The sequence below is a fragment of the Peromyscus californicus genome, unplaced genomic scaffold, assembly GCF_007827085.1.
Source record: "Peromyscus californicus insignis strain IS unplaced genomic scaffold, ASM782708v3 Scaffold_3__1_contigs__length_106647218, whole genome shotgun sequence".
In the NCBI taxonomy this organism is placed as follows: Eukaryota; Metazoa; Chordata; class Mammalia; order Rodentia; family Cricetidae; genus Peromyscus; species Peromyscus californicus.
Genome location: NW_026294551.1, coordinates 45,020,131 through 45,041,488, shown reverse-complemented (window position 1 = coordinate 45,041,488; position 21,358 = coordinate 45,020,131). Strand labels below are relative to the sequence as shown.

Here is a 21,358-nt window from a genome sequence, read left to right as displayed (position 1 = left end):
TCCGTTTGAGTCTGTTTCTTTGTATGTGTTTGCATGTGAGTAGCATGTGTATGAGGAGGGTAGAGGATAACCTTGGGTGTTGTTCATTGGGTTCTAGCCATTTTTTTTAATATGTCTTTTTTTTCCCTCACCCCTAAATATATCTTTAGAAACAGAGTCTCTCACTGGCACAAACCTTGTGGATTCGGCTAGGCTGGCCAGCCAGTGAGACCCAGATCCACCTTTCTCCATCTCTCCAGGGTCCTCCACACCTGGTTTTCACATGGGCACAGGGATGGAACTTGGGTCCTCATGCTTGTGTGGAAATCACTTTACCCCCTGGGCCCTCTCCCCAGGCCCTGAGCCTGACTGCTCCTCTGTAAAGTGGCTTCTCAAAGTCGCTGCTCCGCATCAAAAATCTAGATCTGACAGCGCAAGACTAGAGGGCTCCTCTGGGCAGTATTCCGGTGCAGGGGGCATCAGAGGACCCCTACTTCTGGTCATAAACACCTGCCCTTCTCACCCTAGACATGGAGTAAGCGGGCAGCCGAGGGACTGAAGCGCAGGTTAATTCAATGAGTGTTGACTGAGTACTTGGTACAAGCCTGCAAACGGACTCGAGAAGCTATGGTGACCTGCTTTTGAGGTGAAGTCTGGAGTGGCCATGGAGCTGGGCACCCCCTCACTGGAGACCTCAGAAATGCCCTGCCCCTGGGGGATCTCTTGGAAGTTGCTCCTGGAGACATACCGGTGGATTGAGGACAGAGACAGGGCACAATTCCAAGGACCGCCAGTCAAGAGGAGTCTGTGCAGCATATCGGTCCTGGAGAGGACTTCACCTTCACCCAGCAGAAATGTGGTCAGACTCGAGGATCGTTTACCAGAGACTACCAGCTGACTCCCAGGACCCATCCCACCGAAGCCGAGCCGAAGTCACAGCAAGAAACACTGAAGTTAAAAATCAATAAGGACTTCCTGGCTGAGGTCTGGACAGTGAAGGTAAGGCTGGATGGAGAGGCTTCCTGCCTGCCTGACAGTCTGCCCTATTCTCTTCCCTGTGACACCCCCACCCCCTGTTCCTACAAAGCTCTCCTCTGTCCTCTAGCTTAGCCACTGCAGAGACCCCCACGACCAGCCCTAAGAGAAACATCAGAAGAAAGTTAATAGTGAAGTGCTGTGGCGGATCTAATTGATTTTTTTCCTATTGGTTCCCTAATATAGGCAACACTGTTCCTGCCGCTTTTCTGGGCTGGAGATTATGTCATAAATAAAGAGATTTGCTCCCTATTTCCATGTGCTTATCTTTAATAAGTTAAGAACTCAACAAGCTTTAGGAGGACTTGAAATAAGCAAGGGATCCGGTGGTGGCTCCTGCTGTGGTGGCGCAGCCGAAAGCTTTGCTTGAGGGAAGCGGGAGGCGGGTGACTGAGGCAGGTAGAGAATCTGCATTCTTTGGGCTGCACTGGGAATAGATCAGAAGAAGAAGAGGGAGTAAGAGGAAAAGCTGGGAGAGAGCCTAGGCAGATACGGCCGACTGGACAGGCAGGAGCTGCGGGGTTGTGGGTAAAGTGGGAATTAAGTGTGTGGGTTCAGAGGAGGCTGAAGCCCAGTTGGTAGGGCTTGCCTAGCATTCCTGAAGCCTTATCACCTCATCAGCCAGGCGTGACGATGCACATCTGCAATCCCAGAACTCCAGTGGTGGAGGCAGGACCATCAGAAGTCCTCAGCTAAATAGCAAGTTCCAGGTCAGGCCAGGATACATGAAACCCTTATCTAAAAGAAAAGAAAAAGAAAAGAAAAGTCTGTGACGCCAGAACTTGGGAGGCAGAGACAGATTGCTATGAGTTCAAGACCAATCTGATCTACATAGGGAGTTCTAAGGCAGCCAGGTCTATATGTTTTTTTTTTTAAAAAAAGGAGAAACAAAATGTAATAATAGTAGTAGCAATAATAATAATAACAACAACAATAGAGTGTGTGGGCTTAAATACTAACTCCATCATTGCATACTATCTATGTGACATTGGGCAAATCACTCATTCTCTGTGCTTCGTTATTTTAAAACAGAGAGCTTGTGAGATGGCTTAGCAGGTAAATGCACTTACCCCCAAGCCTGACAAGCCAAGTTTGATCCCCAGGATCTACATGGCAAAAGGAGAGAACCAACTTCCAAAAGTTGTTCTCTGACCTCTACACGTGCACCGTGCAGGCGCATGAACATACACACACATACTAACTAACTAAACAAATGTAACCCATCCTCATCATCATCACTTAAAAACATGGTGGCACATGTCTGTAACCCTGTGATCCCAGGATTCAGGAGGCAAAGACTGGAAGATTGCTACACGTTGGAGACCAGCCTGAGCTATAGAGACAGACCCTGTCTCAAAACAAAGCCTGGTCTACAGAGCAAGCTCCAAAGCTACACAGAGAAACCCTGTCTCTGAAAAGGAAGCTGAAAAAAAAAAAGAAAGAAAGAAAAACAAAACAACCAAAAACCCAACAACAAACAAACAAACAAGTAAAACAACCTGTGGGGCTGGAGATCTAGCTGAGACATAGCACTCGCCTAATGTGTATGAGGCCCTCTGTTAAACCCCCAGTACCACCAAAAAACAAAAGAACAATGATGGATAAGAATAATAACACACATCTATTGGTTGTTATAGGGACTGGCTATATAAAATGCTGAGGGCAGAGCCTGGTCCAGGATATTCAGAGAAACAATATTAGCTTGTCTGATGTTGGCCTTCACCGAACCTTAACCATGACTGAGGCCCTGCCCCGTGTCAGGCTCTAGCTTGGCCTTCTCAGTGAGTCATGGATGCTCCTGAGCAGGGATCACACAGCCCCTGTGACTGGCCTAAGACAGGTAGCATGACAGGGTACTGCACCAGGGGGACCCAGAAAGGGTACAGTGACCCTTCTCGGGCAGGCAGCTTCCCTGTGGTCCTGTCCTGAGGCTCCTGGCTCTCCAGTTCCTGTGAGGAACTCCCACTTCCTGTGAGGCTGCTGAGACAGAAGTTAGGGCCTTCAAGACAGAGCTGACCTGCTGCAGACCTTCAAGCAGACTTCAAGACCATCCGCCCTGCTTTGACATGCTGTTGTGCTGCTCAAGCAGCTTCCTTTCAGCCTAGACAATGCTATTTCTATTTTTCATTTTATAGTCAAGGACACTGAGGTCCAGAGGTGTGGGAACTGGCTCAAAGGCTTAAAGCTGAGAAGTAACAGAGGCGGGATTTGAACCCTGCTCTAAACACTGCCCTATGTCTTCACACAGCAATAGTGACCAGTGAGAAAGACACAGGTGATCAGGTGTTTAAGAGCACTGGCTGCTCTTTCAGATGACAGATTTGATTCCTAGCACCCACAGGGTGACTCAGAACTGTCTGTAACTCCAGTTCCCGGGAATCTGATGCCCTCTTCTGGCCTCCATGGACAGCAGCTATGCAAGTGGTACATAGATATACATGTAGGCAAAACACCCACATACATAAATAGTTTTTTAAAAAGCCAACCAATATCACCTACCTTAAATATATATAATTATAAATCATAAAAATATATAATTAAATTTTAGAATTCAGGCTAAGGACAGAGGAGGTAGGGAATATAAAAAGCATTTAATGATTACCAACCGTGTGTCATGTCCTCCTGTGGGTCTTCTCGCTGAATGCACATCTGGGAGGCTGGTGACACGATTTTCCTTTCATAGGTGAAGACATGGAGACTCAGAAGCACGCCTGATGCAGGCATAAGGCTGGGATCACTTGAACTCGAGGCCTGTTCTTGCAGCCTCTGGGTGAACAGTGTCGCACAGGCTTTGTCCTCGGAAGTCACCCCTGTGGCCTCACTGAGGACAGATTGACAGAGTCCCCCCTGCGTTGGTTTGGAAGCCCTGCTATTTCTGGAGGGAGAAGGATCTCTAACTCTTGGGTGTGTTATTTTATAGCCTCTCTTTTCTCCAGGCATTGTCTGTACCTGCAGACTCTGTGGCTTTAAGGACCAATGACCTCACAATCGGTTGCCATAGAGACCATTGTGATGTCACAATCAGAGGACAAGTAGTTCAAGGAGAGGAGTCGGGGATGGGAATGCACAGCTCGAATTGAGCACCATTTGAGATTTGTGTCCTATATTCCTGCCCAGAAAATGAAGAGGCGGGAGGCAGGCCTGCAGCTGGCTCCTTAGGGACCTCGAGGGAGAACGAGCGCTTCTGACACTCCACCTGGGGTCTCATGGGGCAGCACTGTGCTGGCACTCAAAGAAAGGGTCCAGGAAAAGGAACAACAAACCCATTCCCACACTGTGGGGCTGTAGGAAATGGGTTACTTCTACAGCAGGAAGGATTAGGGTTAGACACCTGGAAGATCTGTAGCTAGACGATCTCCCTGAAAGGGATATGTACCCTAGTCTCTGATTGCAAGGTCCAAGGGAGACGCTGCATCTCAATGACCTTCAGAGCCTTGTAGAGACAGCGATGTTGTACCACAGCGTGTTAGGACTCCATCTTCTGACCGAGGCTGGAGAGCTCCTTGAGGACTCTGGTCCTGGCATACACAAAGTGTTCAACAAAGGCTTCCTCATTCTGTAGACAAGTGACTGAGAATAATGAATGGCCAGGGTCTGTAGTGAAGGATAAATGGAGAGACAGGTGGAGAGGTCTGTGGGGAACCGAGAGGCCACACAAGCTTTGGCCACACAAGAGAATGGCTCCTCATTCTCTGCCACACGGCCACATCTCCATTTTGCATTCAGCCAGATGCTTCTGAGTGCTGTCTCTGAGGATATGGAGCACTTGAAGTCTGCTCTGGATCCCAGCTAAGTGCTGGCCATTTAATTGAATATCTGCTGGCTGAATTATAGAACCAACCATCCCTATTGGTTCTAAGCAGCTACCCCCCCAGACCCTGTTCCTGGGTGACCCTCTAGGCCTAGTCCCCTACAGATGAACTCTGGGCAGAAGCCCTGGCCCAGAGAACCTGTGACCCCTCTGTCACCTGCTCCACAAAGGCCCACTGACACATGCCTTTCTTCCTAACTTTCACAGTATAGCACAACTATACCATTAAGTAGCTGTGAATCAATCGCCAAGTCTCCTGGGGCCTCAATGTCCCTATCTGTACAATGGAGACAATGACAGCTTTGTGCCTGCCTCATAGGATTGTTATGAAGGTGTTGTTAAATCCCCTAGTTTAATGCCCTCAAACAGGAAATGATAAATGGAGCTATTATTATTTTTAAAGGTAAAGAAGAAGAAGAAAAAACCCACTGAACTCAGGGCCTGACTCCCTTTAAATGGAGAATAGACAGATCTATTGTGAATTTGCTTTCAATGCATGTGGCAATCTTTTTAAAGAGGAAATACTTGAGGCCTTTCTGTAAAATGTGAATCAGCTACGAGCCCATGCCTTCTACAATTGCAAAGCTTCATAGAAGGGTTTGTTCCAAAGGGGAGACATGATTATTCTCTCATATTATTCAAACCAACCCCCCCCCCCAGTCCTGCCTCGGGCATAAGGAGAACAAACACTCTTGTGCCTTCGCTTTGGCCCAGGCTGGGCAGCTATCAGAGACGGTGGTGTGAGGTCAGGTGTAAGGTCAACCTGGATGGGCTGTTTGTTCACACCAACCCTCTCCTGCCTTGTATCAGCAGAAGTGAATGGCGCTGGCCCCAGCATCTGCATCTGAGGGGTCATTCCAGCCGCAATCCCCTCCCCAGAGAGAGAACTGTAGTGGGGAGGGTGCTTTGAGACAGGGTCTCATATAGCTCAGACTGACCCCAAGCTGGATATACAGTTGAGGTTGACCTTGAACTTCTGATCTTCCCACCTCTACCATCTGAGGGCTGGCTGGGATTATAGGCATGAATCGTCACGCCCAGCTTATGTAGTGCTGGGCACTGAACCCAGGGATTCAGGCATGCTAGGCAAGCACTCCGCCAACTGAGCCATTTCCCTATCCCAGGACTCGGCTGTTTTGAGAGGGTGTTTCAGCCAACTGGCAAGCCTGACTCTGGGGCCACCATTTCCAGATCACCATGGAATCCCTGGTGCCCATTGACCTAGGAAGTCTAAATGGTGTGCCTAAGGCCTCTTCCATCTTCTCCAGAGCTTAACCCACCAGGTGACCCATTTCCTTACCACTTGGCCAACAACCCGGTGCTGAGTCCCCAGCCCCTGAGCAGCACCGTAAACCCAATGCCTCTGGCGGATGTGTTTTATGTCAGTTCAGGCACTAGGACAACTGAGTTCAGAGGATTTTATTTCCAGAGCCTTCCATATTTCTCTGAGATTATCACCTGTCTTTGTTCCCTCCCTCTCTTGGTTATTATCTTTGGACACTTTCCAAGCCAAGCTGCTTTGATTGCTTGGGGAGACGAAGGCCCCCAGCATCCTCCATGGTGTCTCTGGGTCTGGCAAGGGTGCCCTTGGGGACCATTTCTTCTTCCTTCAGCATAACTCTGCAACCGGCCACAGTATAGGTGGCCTTGGCTTTTAGGAGTTGGTTTGCCTAAGAGACTTTCCGTGTGTCAGGGAACATGGAGGGGGAAGTGGAAGTGGAGGCCTCTGTCTCTGAGGTTGGGGAGGGCTATGTGAAGAGTAAGCCCCGGGGTACAGAGGGGAGGGAGAAGGCCAGCTGTTCTCTTTCTTACACCGTGCCAACCTAGCCTGACACCAAATTAATAGCATTCAAATGAGATGCAAAGCATTATGCAAATATTGAGGAGAAGGCCACTCTCACCCGAGCCTCTGGGTTGTTGGAAGGCCAGTGCCTGGAGCCCTTTCATGGAGGACCCCATGGACTCTCTTCAACTTCAATCCTCATACCTCAGTACCAGCTTGTGCATAGGACCAAAGAGACTGGCCAGGAACTCAAATTGGCTTTGCCTCACCAGCACTCAGCGTCCCTTCCCATCTAAAACAACCGGCAGGCAGCTGTGAGGGTAGCATTACCTCCCTGGGTCCCAGTTCCCCACTCATCAGCATGTATGCAAACTAGATGCAAGGTTTTTGCATCTATTTAACTGTCCATTAAAATAGCCCCATGCCCGTCACCTCTGCACAGGCCCAGGCTTCCAAATTGCCAACCCCTGCTGCCTGCAAAAGCCATGTGTTTCCTGAGCCTGGTAATTGCTGTGGTGTTTGTTGAGCTGTATTTGCATTTGATTGTCATTTAACTTTCTATCTTTCTCCTTCAATCAAACGGGGGGTGGGAAGGTGGGGGGGGGGGTGAGGGGGAGGAGAATTGGGCTTCTACAATTGATTCTTCATTTCAGTTTCAGTCCCATCCTGGTTTCAAAGAGCTTCATTTATGAGTGCCACGGACTTGAACCCTGGGACTTCTCCCTCCACATGGTGGGGGAGGGCCTCCTCCCACCCATCCCAGGGCTCCTGGGTGCAAATAATTTAGCCAACAGGATGGATCTCAAGTCCTGTCTCCAGTCTGCATGTTCCAGCACCTTCCTCATTTCTGCCCAGCTAGTGGCATTAAACATTCATGGCGCTGTGGAGGATCAAAGGCCTCGGCTGGGGGTGGTGGGCAGGCTGGAGGCCTGAGTTTGGAGATGGAAAGTTGTTCACATCAAACCGCTTTCTGCTGCTGTCTCAGTGCACCCTAGCTCTTGCCACAGTGATCTGGTCCCATTCCTGGAGTGGGAGCGAATGCTCAGAGCCAGGACCCTTGGCTGATTGACTTTGAGTAACCCAGGAAACCAGGCTTGACATCCCTGGCAGTGCCAGAAGCCACTGAGTCTGTGGACATACTCCAAGAAGATGGTGGCGGTGAATAGAAAGCTGTGCCCATATAGGCCCTGAGATAAAGTCGCAGCCCCCTTCCCCTGCCCCCCCTAAAACCCTAAACCCCTTTGGATGCTCTCTTTGCTTTGAAAGCTGTCTTGGAGAAGAATGGATTTGGATTTTTCCCCCCTCTTCTTGATCAGAAAGCAAGTGTCATCCCAGCAGAGACTTCAAAACAAGTCACCAATATGCCTGTGACCCCATGAGCTGAGAGCCTGTTTAGAATTGGAGAAGTGAGGCTGGCTTCCCCAGGGAAGTGGTTAGAGACCCACTCCTGTCTGGGCAGTGGCTAGGAGCCCCCTCTCTGGCTGTCAACCCTAATCTGTAGTAGCCTTCCTCCTGGGTTAGCAGTGAAGTACCATTCTTCCCAGGGTTCTCAGTGCCCGAAACCCACCCAAATGATGCCAGACTGATATGTTTTAGTTTGTATACCTTCATAATGAAGCAATTCCTTCAAGGTAGCCACCAAGAACAACCTGTCACTCAGATGACTGAAAAAAAACAAAAACAAAAACAAAAAACTCCTACAGCCCAGCCACAGATGACTCCAGCCCTTCCTCACACTTTCCTGTGGGGGCTCAGCGTTGCTGAACCAGTCTCCTTCCTGACCTCAGCTATCTGGCAGTTTCCATCACGTTGCTGGCTACATAAGCCACACCCCCACGCTGTCCTCCCTCCTCCAGTCACTGAAACATAGGCAGATTCAACTTGGTTTCACCATCTGCTGTGGGAAACCCTCACTGACTTAAAGCAATGCCCCTGTCTCACAGCTTTCATATGGCATCAGTGGTCTGCCCCAGGCTTTAGACACCCCCATGTAGTCACAACATTCACTGAACATCTAGGATGTGCTGGTCACTGTGCTAGGTTTGAGTAGAGGGCACACAGGCCATGTAGTCAGTCACCAAGTCAACAACTAGTAATTTAGTGATCAGATTACACAGGAGAAATCAGAATCTCTGAGAGCAAACAGCTAGGTATAGACACAGGAAAAGGGCCTTGCAGGTCATCCTAGGTTGGGGTGTGTGTGTGTGTGTGTGTGTACACAGAAGCCAAAGGATAACTTACAGGAATTGGTTCTCTAGTCATCAGCAAGTGCCTTTACCCACTGAGCCAGCTCACTGGCCCATGCCACTCTCTAATGTGTATATGAATTGAGTAAACTTTCAAACTGTAAGCCTTGAATATGGATGAATGTCCCCTTGGGTATTTTATTGTCCTCAGTTATGGGTAATACCAAGCTCTAGGAAGAATGGGCCCTTTGAAAAGCATGAGAAGAGATGCTTACCAAAAAATTCTACTGCTTCTTAGCTTGGTCCAGGCTCTGCCTCAACCTTGTATGGAGCCCATTCCACAGAAGCCAGGCTTACCAGATCTTTTGTAAAGAGTGACCTCAAGCTTTGTTGTTATTCCAATCATGTAGCACAGACCCATCCTCTGGGTTCAGGGGAGAGTGCTGTATTCTGGGACTGTAGTCTCCAATGGACCACTCTTGAGTGCTCAGGCAGTCGGGAAGGTCATGTTACAGGTTTCCAGAGAGCATGCTTACCTTCCTTCTTATAGGCAGTGCCCAATCCAGGCACAGTTGAGTGAGACCACCAGCAGCCTTTAAGTCACTATGAACCTTCCTGATGTATACGGTTTAACCTGCATTATGGCTCACCCCAGAGTTGTGTGGTCCTGAGGGACCCAGGGATGTGGGAAGCACTCAGGAATACCTATAAGGAAGAAAAACAGAATCTCATGACCCCTGCCCGTTTTCAGACTTCAGACAGGCATTTCTGTGCCTGTTCCCCGATTCCGTCAGTAATTCTTGTTCTCCCTCCACCCCTCTTTCCTGGCTTCTCCTCACTTAGGCTCCTTTCATCAAAGGCCTCCTTCCTCCCAGCTGCTGCTAGTCTCCCCTTTTTCTTCTCTTCTCCAAACAACTGTCCAAAAATCCTCTCCTAGCATCTTCCCCAGGTAATGCCACATGCCACCTGCTGCCTGGGACTCTTCACAAGAGGCAAAGTGGCTCCCCAGAGCCCACAAAAGGATCTACAGAGAATCAAAGGAGCAGAGCTGGAAGACCGTAAGGACCAAAAGACTCTCTGGGGACTGAAACTTTGGTCAGAAGTCACCCACTTCCAGGATGAGACGGAGGAAATGCGGTGGACAGTGATTGGGTTCCTCTACAGATTTTAACATCAGCCGCATGGCGGTGTCTTTTGCGTCCATTGAAACACCCCTAGCAAGCCTAACCACGGTCCCTTGGGTCTAAATTGCAGGCTCAAGTTCTGTACAATTACGGTTAGCCTGCTGTTGGCCTGTGGCTTCCGGAGGCTCCTCAGATCACCAAGAGTCACTGAATCTTGTTTGTCCATACTATTGAATGGTATAGCCTTTTGGTTACTGTCCCTCCTTTAAAGTTTCCCTCCATCTGAAACAACCCTAGAGGACTTCTCCAAACAACTGTCCAAAAATCCTCTCCTAGCATCTTCCCCAGGTAATCCCACATGCCACCTGCTGCCTGGGATTCTTTCCAGCAGGCAAGGTTGTGCAGCGGTAAGAGCGCCTTTTTATCAAGTATGAGATCATGTGGGAGGCCCTGGTTCCTAGCACTGGGGGAAAAAAGCAATTAAATGAAAATGTAAAACTAAAACAGCCATAAAGACCCCTGATGTTCATGTTTACCCCATTTTCTCCATCAGTTCCAAGACCTGAGCTGGTACTGGCACAAAAGATCTGTGTCACTGTGGCTGTTCTGGTCCCACAGAGGGGATAAAGGTAGCAGGATCTGGAAGTCCAGGACTGCATGGGGACCAGGGTGCCTTCAGCACTCCACAGCCTGACCCAGGTTGTCTCCTACCAAGTGGAGAATGTCTCCCCAGGACACAAGTGCCACTGGCTTTTAACTATAATATCAGGATAATTAAGCTTTTCTGTGAGCACAGTTTGCTGCTGATGCAGCTGCCTGGAGCCCTGGCATTTATTGAGCGCAAAGTAATAATTTATTGTCCTTTGTACACTCAAAAGCCGTCTTCATTATCGGCCCAGGATGGAGCTGCCACAAGGGCAGGCGGGCCTCACCAGCTGCCTCACTGGTGTGCATCTTCCCTGGTCACCCTCGGAGCCTTCAGGTACCAGGATGGGGTGGAAAAAGGTGGGTAGGGGGTTGTTCTCTTTAATGGAGAATCTGATTAGAACCTAACACCTTGGGAGGCTGCTAACTCGGGAGAGGGTGGCAAGCTTCTCTGGGCGTGGGCAGCTCGGGAAGGCGGCGGGGGGGGGGCGGGGGGGGAGCTGTGTGCCACATTAACAGGGCAGTCCTTTCTCCAGGGCTGGCGTGGCTCGGAAGCCCGTGCTCTTGCCTCCGGGCCTTCTGCGCCTCTGCTTGAGACTTTACGGTAAGCCGCTCCTCCCGCGCCCCCGCCCCCAGCCCCGCGCGGCGATCCCCGGCGCCGACGCCAGGCGCTGGCCGTGGTGCTGATTCTGTCAGGCGCTGGCGGCGGCGGCGGCCCCGCTGCTCTCCCGGGGACCGACTCTGCTCCCCCCGCGCCCACGCCTCTCCGAGTCCCAGTCCCCCTGCCGCGGCCCCGACCCGGGGCGCGGCCGCAAGCAGCACCATGCGCCCAGCAGCCCTGCTGCTCCTGCCCTCGCTGTTGGCGCTCCTGGCTCACGGTAAGGGACCCCGGCGTCCGGCCACAGGACGGGGGCGGGCGCGGACTCCCAGGGGTAGGAAAGCAGGACCAGCCCAGCGCCTCGCTCTGCGCGTCTTGTTGTCCCTCCCAAGCACCATGTCCCGCCGGCTGCGCTGTCCCCGGCGCCGACCCAGCCGGGCGGGGCGCGGGCTCCACCGGCGGGAAGCTGCCTCGGCTCCCGCCATTCGCTCCCGGCCGAGACCTCGCCTTTAATCATCTCCCCGGATCTAATGGGATTTCTCTGCTGCAATTCATCACGCCACCCCCTCCCCGCACACACACACGCTCACCCGCGCGCTACCTCGCTCCACTCCAGGCGTCTAGGGGCGCCAGGGCGCGTTGCGAGGGTGGGGAGGTCCGGGAGATCGCGGTGCGGGTGCGGAGTCCGGACCGTCCACGGCCCGCCGTTCTGCTTCCCTTGCCGCTCTCCAAACTTCGCTCGACTTTGCTGCTGAGTCTGTGTCCCCTCGCATCCTCACTGCAGAGGAACCGGGTAGAGTGATGGCGGGACCCGGGATTAGGACATCTCTCACCTCTCTTCGCCTTGGCACTGTCATGTCAGAATTGGAACCTATTGCACATTTCTGGGGAGACATTCGGGGACCCAAGGAGACTTCTGTACATCCCCTCGCTCTTTGCTGGGCTGCAGCGACTGAGGTCCTGGGACTGGCTGTTCCTCCCCGAAATTCTTTTATTGCACATATACATGCACACATGCACATGCCCGGAGTGCTGCCTCCCTCTGAGTCTGCCTTCCTGCAGGGTCCTATCGACCCCAGAGCGGCAGAGGAGGCGGAGCTCACCGTTTGCCCCAGTCCCGGACTCCGAGTCAAGTCCCAACTTCATTGGTCTCGGTCAAGAAAAGCTTGGCCTTGGAGTAGGCAGCAAGGGAGTTTGGAGCAAAGATGAATGGGGAGCAGAAAAGATTCTAATGTAATCTGAGGCAAGCGGTCTCAGAGTCTACAACTGCTCAGGTCCTTCTCCGCTTTTACTGGTCGCTTGGTGGGGTCCGCGAAACCGCACTTGGACTTGGGACTCCAAGTCCCTCGCCATATGGTTATGGTTCCTAGCGTCTGCTGTGGAGGAGGGAGGAAGGGGAATTTCTAACCTTCGGGCTCCATCTTCCTGGGCCGAGAGTTTGGAGGTCAGATCAGCCCGGCTAGGGCTGTTTTGGGTTGAGCTGGCACCAAGCAGCTGTTCTCCTGCCCTGGGGGCGCTGGAGCACGTCTTTGAACCTCTAGGTCTACCCACAAGCAGACCAGGTCTTTACCCAGACCATCTGGCTGCCCACACTGGCTCCTCCTAGGGCTAGGAAAACTTGTGATTGTATTGTTCACCTTGCTAGGAGGTGGAAGAATTTCACAAGCCCCACTCCAGGGATGAGAAGGGATGAAGAGAAATCCATCTCCTGGGCCAACAATCTAAGGATCTCTCTCTGTATTCAGGACCCGTATGGGGTCTGGTCACATCCTGGCTCCTTCCCTGGGGAACAGAGTCTGTGTTGGTTCTCTGGCAATGGAGTCCTTGTCTGAAGGTGTGAGTGTGGTCTGGATTCTGCAGGTCCCAGGATGTCCACACTTCAGGAGCTCTGAGTGTTGGGTGACAATTCACCAGTTAAGCCACTAGTGTGCAGATCTAGTCCCTGCCAGTCAGCTCCTTGCAGGTTGGAAAAAAAGACCACAGGTCTCCGGGAAGAAAACTGGTATGGCTGACAGTCCAGCCTAGACTGGAGGTGTGGAGGTTCTTGTTGGGAGGAATTTACCCACTCTGGCCAGAAGTCTGTTCTCAGCCAGTGTCCTTCTGTGATTCATTAGATTCTCGGGTGCTGTGGGATTGCCCAGACTGGTGGGTTTCATAGGTAGAAAAAGATGATTTGGAATCAGTGGCAAACCTGACAGGTGAGAGAGCCTGAACCTAGAGCTGGGTGGCCAGGAGGCCCCTATCTCAACGACATAGAGGAAGGTTACTCATTAGGGTTCTGAGCCCTCTTCTTTGGGAGGTAGCTCACTTGACTATCTCCTGGTAGTCCTGGAGACTTTAGGAGAGATGTGAGGAGTAAAGGCCTTACACTGTAAGTCTTTCAGCCAGAGGATGCATCCCTGCATCCCTGCAGCCTGGGAGACCTCAGAGCTTCGCTCAGAAGAGGGACTCAGGCTACAGGATGCAGTCAGTCACAGTCTGAACCTTCAACCTTCAGTAGTCCAGGGGAGGCAGAGGCCCTGAAAACCAAGAAGATAGATGGGTGGTGCCCCCACCCCATGGGCTCAATTCCCCATTTCTTTCGCAGCCTCTTAGATGTAATTGGTTCCAGGTATGACAGGCATTACTGACTATGGGCGTCCTCCCAACCCCTGGGAAGTGCCAGGGATGTCTTTCCACAGTCGGGGAGAAGACAGTTCGGCAGGAGCCAGGCCTGCCTAGGCCTGCTGTGTCGGTTTAATGATTTTTAATGAGCAATTACCTTTAGTCATTCTCTTAATTTCTGAATATCAATAAAGTTAATTAAACTCTGCGTGTGTGAATGTGGCCTGGGGAGATTGTGAAGGTAAAAGCAGCCAAGACTGGGGTGGGACTAGGTCTCCAGGTATAGAAACTGCCTTCCATAGTTATGTGACCTCGGACCCGGGGTTCCACCTCTCTAAGTTCTCTTGAGAGTGTGGTAGAAAGATGGGGGGAAACCAGAAATAGCAAATCTCAACTGCTTATTCTTCCAAAAACTGGAGGATAGTGTGTGGGAGAAAAAAAAAGGAAGGATTTGGCTTCCAGGATCCCCACTGATGCAAGGGCTAACAGCCTAGGACCGACTTAACCTAAAATGCTAATTGCTGCTTGCCGTGGAGCTCGGGTTGGTGCTGAGTCTTGGGGCTGCTTCAGAAGCATTCCTGCTTCCTGTGGTCTAGCCTGGCACTTTAGGAAGAGGGCTTTTCCTGGGGACAAGGGCCTGTGGGAGATAGCTTGGATTCCACTGGGAGGCCCAGAGGCGGACATTGCAGGTAGGGAACCCCTGCCGGGTTTCTGAGGAGACCTCTCTGAGAGGCGGTTAACTCTGAGTTGGCTTTTGGCCCCTCACGGGCCTAAGTGAATCAAGCTTGGCAGGCCCTGGCGGCCATCCCAGCCTCCTCAGCAGGGTGGCAGCTTAAAATGCCTTGGGGATGCTGTGGGGCACTAATGGGGAGCAAGAAGACAATGGGACTGGGCTTAATTAGAAACTGAGCTTCCATGCCCCCCCCACGTGTCTGCCTAAACAGAGGGGGCATGTCAGAAAGGCTGCCTCCTTCCCCTCTCTCTCATCCAGCCCCAGACCCTCCAGAATCCTCCAGCCCTTCTTGTCTCCACCTCTCCTAGCGACAGTCAAGTCCATCTTCTAGGTGGGGCTCTGCTTAGGAATCCTGCACCCCCACTTGGGCAGAGCTATCAGGGTTCATTATTCTACCCCCAACCTCCCCAGAGAGAAAAAGGGGCGATAGACAGGGGTAACTTCAGTAAAAGAGTCTCTCAGCCCAGACGGGGAAGAGCCCAGCCTACCATGTCCTTGGCTTCACTAGACCTCCACTCTCCGGAGCCTTCAGTGTATGGTTGCATGAAATTGACAGTTGCCAAGCTGGCTTTTTCACCTATGAGAGGGTAAGCTCTATAAATAAGAGTCACCTAGAAGAGGAAAAGCTGCCAGACCTCGTCCACAGCCAGGAGGTAGAAGGCAGGTACCAGGAGGTCTCCAAGGCCAGTTTCAACAGGAAGCAACATCATACCGGAAAGATGACTAATCCAGCCAGGTCAAAGGAATCTCCAAATCAGTTTTTCAGACTCAACAGCTTTTGGGCTCTTCATGTTCCTTCTGCCTGATTTGTTTTCCTCCTCCTCGGCCAGCCTGGTTAGTCTACGTCATGCTTCAAGTACGGCTGGACTGGCACTTGGGTAACTGGCATGAGGCGTCTGCTCTGTGGTGTGTGTCTTCCAGCCTGGGTCTGAGGACTTGTCCATGCTCTCACTGTCTGTTTGCTGCCCCGTCTGGTCCCCAGATGGTTGGATCAGAAGCCTTTGCTGGTCGCTTGATGTCCCTTCCAGCAGCAACAACCCAGCAAAGAGGGAGTCTGCTCATCCCGTGTATCTCGGGCAGCTCCAGAGTTCCTACTTAGGAGGAGCTTAGGGGGTCAGCATTCCGGTTAGAATGGGATGATAGGTCCCTGGCAGCTGGGACTGCGTCTTGAAGCTGAATCGGCATAGCAAGCACACTATTTTTACATAGATTGTATGTTGAGTTTTTTTCCCCTTCCCTAACAGTTGGCCAATTATTCTGCCTGTAAATTACAGCCTTTACTTAGTTTTTTTTTTTTTTTTTTTTTTCCCTTCTGCAAATTAAGCTGTCATGCCATCAGCCTTAGGTGGTTCAGGGGGCGGGGCCTGGATGGCCATTCTTAATGCGGTAAAGCTTTTTCTCAGTCATCCCTTAGTGCCACCACTGCTTGTGTCCCCAGTGGCTTGGGGCCTCGTAGGTGGCACACATTAAATACATGTTAAGACATCTGTAGGAATTGCGTGGGTAGAAATCAGCACAGGAAAGCACAGGGCCTGGCCTTTCAAAGCCCCTCCCTCCCACAGTTCACAACTGGCTGAGAGGGAAGCCTCATATGAACTTAAGGACTGGGGCTCCTGAGTGTACTTATCCGTTCAAGCTTCAGAAACCATTGCATAGCCTGGAGAGACCAATATGGAGCTCTGAGATCAGATATGCCCTTGAATGGAGTCTCGGAAGCCTAAGATTAATCTAGACAGCAATGCAGGTCCATGAACCTTTCTCAGCTCCTAAAAAAAAAAAAAAAAAAAAAAAAAAAAAAACCAGCAGGTGTTGGGGTACAGCCATCCATCCAACCATTCAGTCCATCATTCGTTTGCTTAATGCACAAACATGATTCGTGGTGTGACGACTGGCCCAGAGAACACCCTCACCCACAGGGGCCCAGGCTTCACTGAGCAAGACTTTTCTACTCCTTTTCTATTTAATGTTCACAGTAAGAGGTTGCTATCCCCACTTTACAGATGGGAAAACTGAGTTTGGGAGAGATTAAGTCACTTACCCTGGGCTGCCTAGCTAGTGAACAGAAAGGATACCCCAAAGTGACTACCCGTTTTGCAAGGTGTTGCATCGGCCAGGACTCTGTCTCTCGTAGCCGAGAGAAGAGTGGTGGTATAGGCAAACAGGAACCTAGAGCATCACGATTCAAATAATATCAGTGGCAACAATAATAGCAAATGTTTGTTAGGACCAACTACATGCCAGGCTCCCTATGTGCTTTATATCCATTCTCTCATTGCCCCTCATATCATTTCCATGAAATAAAAGCTATTCCTTGCCTTTTGTAGACCAAGTTCAAGCTCATACTGTCTGACAGACTCAAGACATAAATAGTCCATAACTTCCTCCTGACACATTTCTGGCCTTGGCAGTTGCTTTCCTGGTGATGCCTATTCTCAATCTTTATTGTAGTAGGTTAACAGACATTTTATCATACTCTATCCTTAATGCAAAGGACCGAACACATCTCAACTCAAAGGTCCATAGTAACTCCTGCCCTTTGGGAGCCTTGGTAAATGACAGAACTGGTCTCACCTGTCTTGGCATCTTGGGATCTTGGGTTACCCCACCTCATCAGCCTCTATTGAGGCCCAGGCCCCAGATGGAAGGCCGGGAAGGCCGAAGCCTTTCCCCAGCTTCCTTCCAACTACCTACCTGCCGTCCGGCCGCCAGCCCTTCGGGGAGAAGATCGATGCTGCAGCTGCAGGCTGAGTGTTGTTGGCCATTGATTGTTGAGATTTCTCGGAGGGCTTGGGAGCAAACAAACCTGCCACATCTCCAACAACAATCCCAGGCCCTGGCTGCAGAGCCTGCATGCAGTCTGGCTGGCAGGGTGTCTGGCAGGAAGAGAAGGGGTGAGGTGGGAGGTCCTAACTGAGACCAGCAGGAACAAGGGACTCTGCCAGGAGATGAGCAGGGACTGAGGAAGCATGGGAGGGAGGGGAGGAGAGGCAGTGAGGATGCTTTAACTGGCCCTGCCTTTACAGACTGTCATTCTGTCCTTCTGTCTGTCTCCACTCTCCCGCCTCCCCTTTCCTGATCACCCAGCAAATACTACCCATCAAGAACTCATCTGTTCATTCACCCATTCTTCCATTCTCCATTCAGCAATCCCTACTAAAACAAGCACCTATTAAAAGCCAGACTATAGCACAAGCCCTGACCTTAAGGAACTTGGTTTAGAGACAAGCTACAGCCTTGATAACTAAGATCGGCTCTTGCTACCTCTCTAAGTAGACCAGAGACTTCTATTTTCATTGTTTTTATTGTTTTCTCCTCTGATATTAATTGAATGAGCTAGATATGACAAATGGCACCTACAGATCCAACTAACCCTGGACTTCAGAAGGATGGATGACTCCTGGCCGGGAATCCTTCTGCACCTCACTGTCTCACTTGTAGCAGGAAATCACCATCTCATTCTGTGAAGGCCCAGAAAGTCTCTGGGGTCCCCAGGCCAGGCCATGATGGAAGTCCTTCATCAAAACTTTCCCATCTCGCCGGGTGGTGGTGGTGCACACCTTTAATCCCAGCAGAGCCAGGTGGATCTCTGTGAGTCTGAGGCCAGCCTGGTCTACAGAGCAAGTTCCAGGACAGGCTCCAAAGCTACACACCAAAACCCTGTCTCAAAAAACCAACAAAAACAAAAAACAAAAAACAAACAAAAAAACAAAACAAAACAAAAAAACCTTTCCCATCTCTGCTGAGTCTGTGTGTCCCTGTAACTTTCAACAGGTGGATATGGTACAGGGTCCCACTTGCTTGTCACCAAACCAAATACATTGCATAATTCAAGTTGTGGGTCTCCATCCCCAAAGTGCATCCCCAAGGGCTTAACTAGAACTATCATACCCTGGTAGTAACCTCATCATGTCCTTCAGAGGCCCCTTCACACCTTTCATCCCTTCCCCACAGGCTCTTCTCTTTACAATCAAGCCTCTCCCTCCCATCAGTCAGAAAGAGCAGAATTTAGGGAGGCTCAGTAGAAAGCCCCCAAACCACCAAGCACCCCTACATCTTATCTACATGCTGTTTTCCTCCTTCTGTCCTGATTCTCAGCCCAGATTCAGCTACACTGCCCCCCTCAGTTCTCCCTGCTCCCTCCTCCCTCTCAGCTCTGCAGCCGATCACCAGCCTCTTTGTCCCTCAAGCAGCCACCTGCTGAGTGTCTGGCCAGGGTCCCACAAGCCAGCAGGTGCCTAGGGAGTCCCCAGTGCCTGGGGAGCGGGAGAATCAGGCAGTGTGGAGAGCCACACTGTGTCTCAGGGAAAAATTCCAACAACATAGAGCTAATCAGAGAGCCAGGACCCAAGTTTAAACCTTGTGCTGGCTCTGGGTGTCTAGGTGACCTTGGATAAATCATGTCACCTCCCTGTGCCAGTGGGAATTAATTCACGGCACCAGATTCTATCCCACCTCTTTTCTAGACAGCATAGAATCAAAGGAAATCAGAGAGGTTAGGGACTGGGAAGAGACAAGAATCCCTATTGGAGGAGCCGGGCCTCCAATGGCCAGAGAGATACAGGGCACCAAGTCAGGAGCCTCTTTGTCAGGCAGTCACTGGAGGGGTGACTTCCTGATGACCCAGGAAGTCAGGGGTGAGCATTAGCCCTACAAGGTCTTCCAGCAAGATGAGACTGACATCCAGACAGAGAGCCCGGGTTCATGGACCTTTTCAGGGTCTTCACCTGGCACACTGCTCTGCCGACGTTGTCATAGACATTATTTATATCCAGCCAGGAGATGTGCTGGTGATTTGAAACATCTGGTCCAGCAGCTGGCAGTCCCCCTCCTATCAAGACACCCTATTCTGTGGCTAGCTAAAGAGACTGGAGGAAAGTCCCATTTTGAGGATCAAAGTACCCCCGATGTCTCCATGCAAAAGTGTGAAGAGGTATCCGATAAGGCATGCAAAAGTCAGCTCCCTGGCACATTTATTTACCCAGATTCCTTTCTCCTCCCTCCTGCACTGCCCACTCAATACCCATCCTGTAGCAGAGCCCTATTCTACCCCACTGTCCAGTCACCTTTCTCCCGTCCCTCTCTGTCTACAGCCCAGGCTAAGACAGCTTGTTACTCAGGTCAAGGTGGTGCTCATGAGGCCCTGACTGCTGGCTGGTCCTGATTCTGAGCCCTGCTGTACCTGTAACCTCGTTACTGACTCTGGCACTCCCTTGGCCTTCCCTGCCCTGGGCCTCAAGCAACAGAGACAGGAAGAGACGGGGAGAAAGTTTAGCTCTCTCTATTAGAGGTATCCATCCACACAGCTCAGCAGAGTCCTTGGAGGTCAAAACAAGGTTGAGGAAAGAGAAAGGGCATGAGGGGTGGGGGGAACTGAGCAGCCAGCAACCCTAAGATTCTGTGGGGGAAAGAAGCCTAGACATGCAAGTAGCCTTGACTGTGCATGCTTGTCTGGCTTCATCGGTTCCTGGGTGTTGGTGCCCTCTGTCTCCGCATTCTGGGGCAGGGACCTACGGAAGTAGATCACACCTCAGCTTGGGCTGTTATCTCCCCCTTCCCACCAGCCTACACCATTCTTCCCCCTTATCTCAGGCTCCACTGAGCCCCTCAAGGAAACTGGGGTTGTCCCCCCTTCCCTGCTGAAGATTTCTGTGGAAGTTGAGGGACAGGGCAAGCCTGGGGCGCCTCACAGACTGGGATGCTCAGAAGTTGAGGCCCCTTCCCTCAGTCGCACAAAAACATAGAGGCAAAGCACCCTGCTCCCCACCCCCTCCACTCCCCACCCCACCTCACTGCCTCACTGGGTGGCCAAGTCCACAGGTGGTGGGTGGCAAGTGGTACCCGCTGGAAGAAGACCCTAGGCTTCTCTCCTTCTGCTCCCCACTCTCACCTCACCGAGTCCCCAAAGACAGGGCTTAACTCTCCCTTCCAAATAACTCTTCCCTAGGTTGTTTGGAAATAGGGTAGAGCTCCTGGCAGTCCCCCACAGAAGCTGGGGAAGATGGAGAGGGTGCTGAAGGGTCAAGAAGCAGAGAGCAGGGAGGCATGCCCAATGAGGCTACCCATCCAGGGGCCTCTGATATGGTCCTCGCACTTCCTAGGGGGGTGTCAGGCCCAAACTAAGGCTCAGTTCTACCCAAAGGCCACCATCAAATCATTATCTCCAAACCCAGCAGCAACAAACACTCACCCCATCGCTGCTCCCACTGGCCCCGGAAACTAGTCTCAGCTGGAAGAGCACAGAGCAAAGTGGTTCCAGGAGCTGAGCCAATGGACCAAAAAGGGAGATGGCCCTTGCTCCCTCAGAGGAGGCCCAGCTCTGGGCACAGCCTGTCTTTGCTCCCAAAGGCCTTTTGTTTCTGTATCTGTCCTCGGTCCTGATCTCAGACTCCTAGGCCTGCCTCCCGGCCATACCAGCTGCCACTGGTTAGCTCTCTGGGCTTCCTCACCTGTAGGATTGGGGGCAGTTATCAGATAGTGCAAGAGAACAGTGATCCAGAGCCAGAGCACAGAAGGTGCTCAGAAACTGTGGGGCTCTCATGGTCCTCCAGCCCCACCTGAGTCCCACCCCCCCATGCATGCACACATGAGCACAAACATGCCACAAGCCCACACACAGACACATGTGCATCCACTCACTTATACACATGCTTTGGCATTTGCACATACACATGCATGCTCACACATGCATACACGTCACATGCACGTGCACACATAGACACTCTCACAGATGTGCACACATAGCCTAACTCTCCAATGCTCAGCAAATCTATCCAAGAGATAGATAAAAGGAGATGGGCTCCAGAGCATGCAGAAGGAGAGCGGCCAGTAACAGGGTATAATCCCCCACTCTGCCCACCAGG

General features: G+C 51.4%; 1 protein-coding gene and 1 long non-coding RNA gene across 15 annotated transcripts in view; one reads left to right on the top strand and one right to left on the bottom strand.

The window, feature by feature from the left end:
- Positions 1 to 1,263: 1,263 nt before the first annotated feature.
- LOC128121305 (uncharacterized) lies at positions 1,264 to 20,204 on the bottom strand. 12 transcript variants are annotated; one of them, XR_008222143.1, is made up of 6 exons: positions 17,190 to 20,200; positions 15,211 to 16,264; positions 14,987 to 15,075; positions 11,752 to 13,680; positions 3,621 to 9,499; positions 1,264 to 1,752 (listed from the first exon to the last, which is right to left on the bottom strand). It is a non-coding gene; the product is annotated as an uncharacterized LOC128121305 (long non-coding RNA). The 12 variants fall into 12 exon arrangements; XR_008222144.1 differs by having other exon boundaries at positions 3,621 to 3,835; positions 4,391 to 9,499; positions 11,752 to 16,264; positions 17,190 to 20,204; XR_008222146.1 differs by having other exon boundaries at positions 11,752 to 11,939; positions 14,987 to 16,264; positions 17,190 to 20,203.
- The window catches only part of Sez6 (seizure related 6 homolog), a 47,329-nt gene continuing 37,156 nt past the window's right edge, over positions 11,186 to 21,358 (top strand). The window contains exon 1 of one of the 3 annotated variants that reach the window (XM_052755856.1): positions 11,186 to 11,441. In XM_052755856.1, coding sequence (XP_052611816.1) covers positions 11,387 to 11,441 — 55 coding nt within the window. In that variant the 5' untranslated portion in view covers positions 11,186 to 11,386. The remainder of the gene's footprint in view (positions 11,442 to 21,358) is intronic. The other 2 variants (XM_052755855.1, XM_052755854.1) reach the window with 2 other exon arrangements.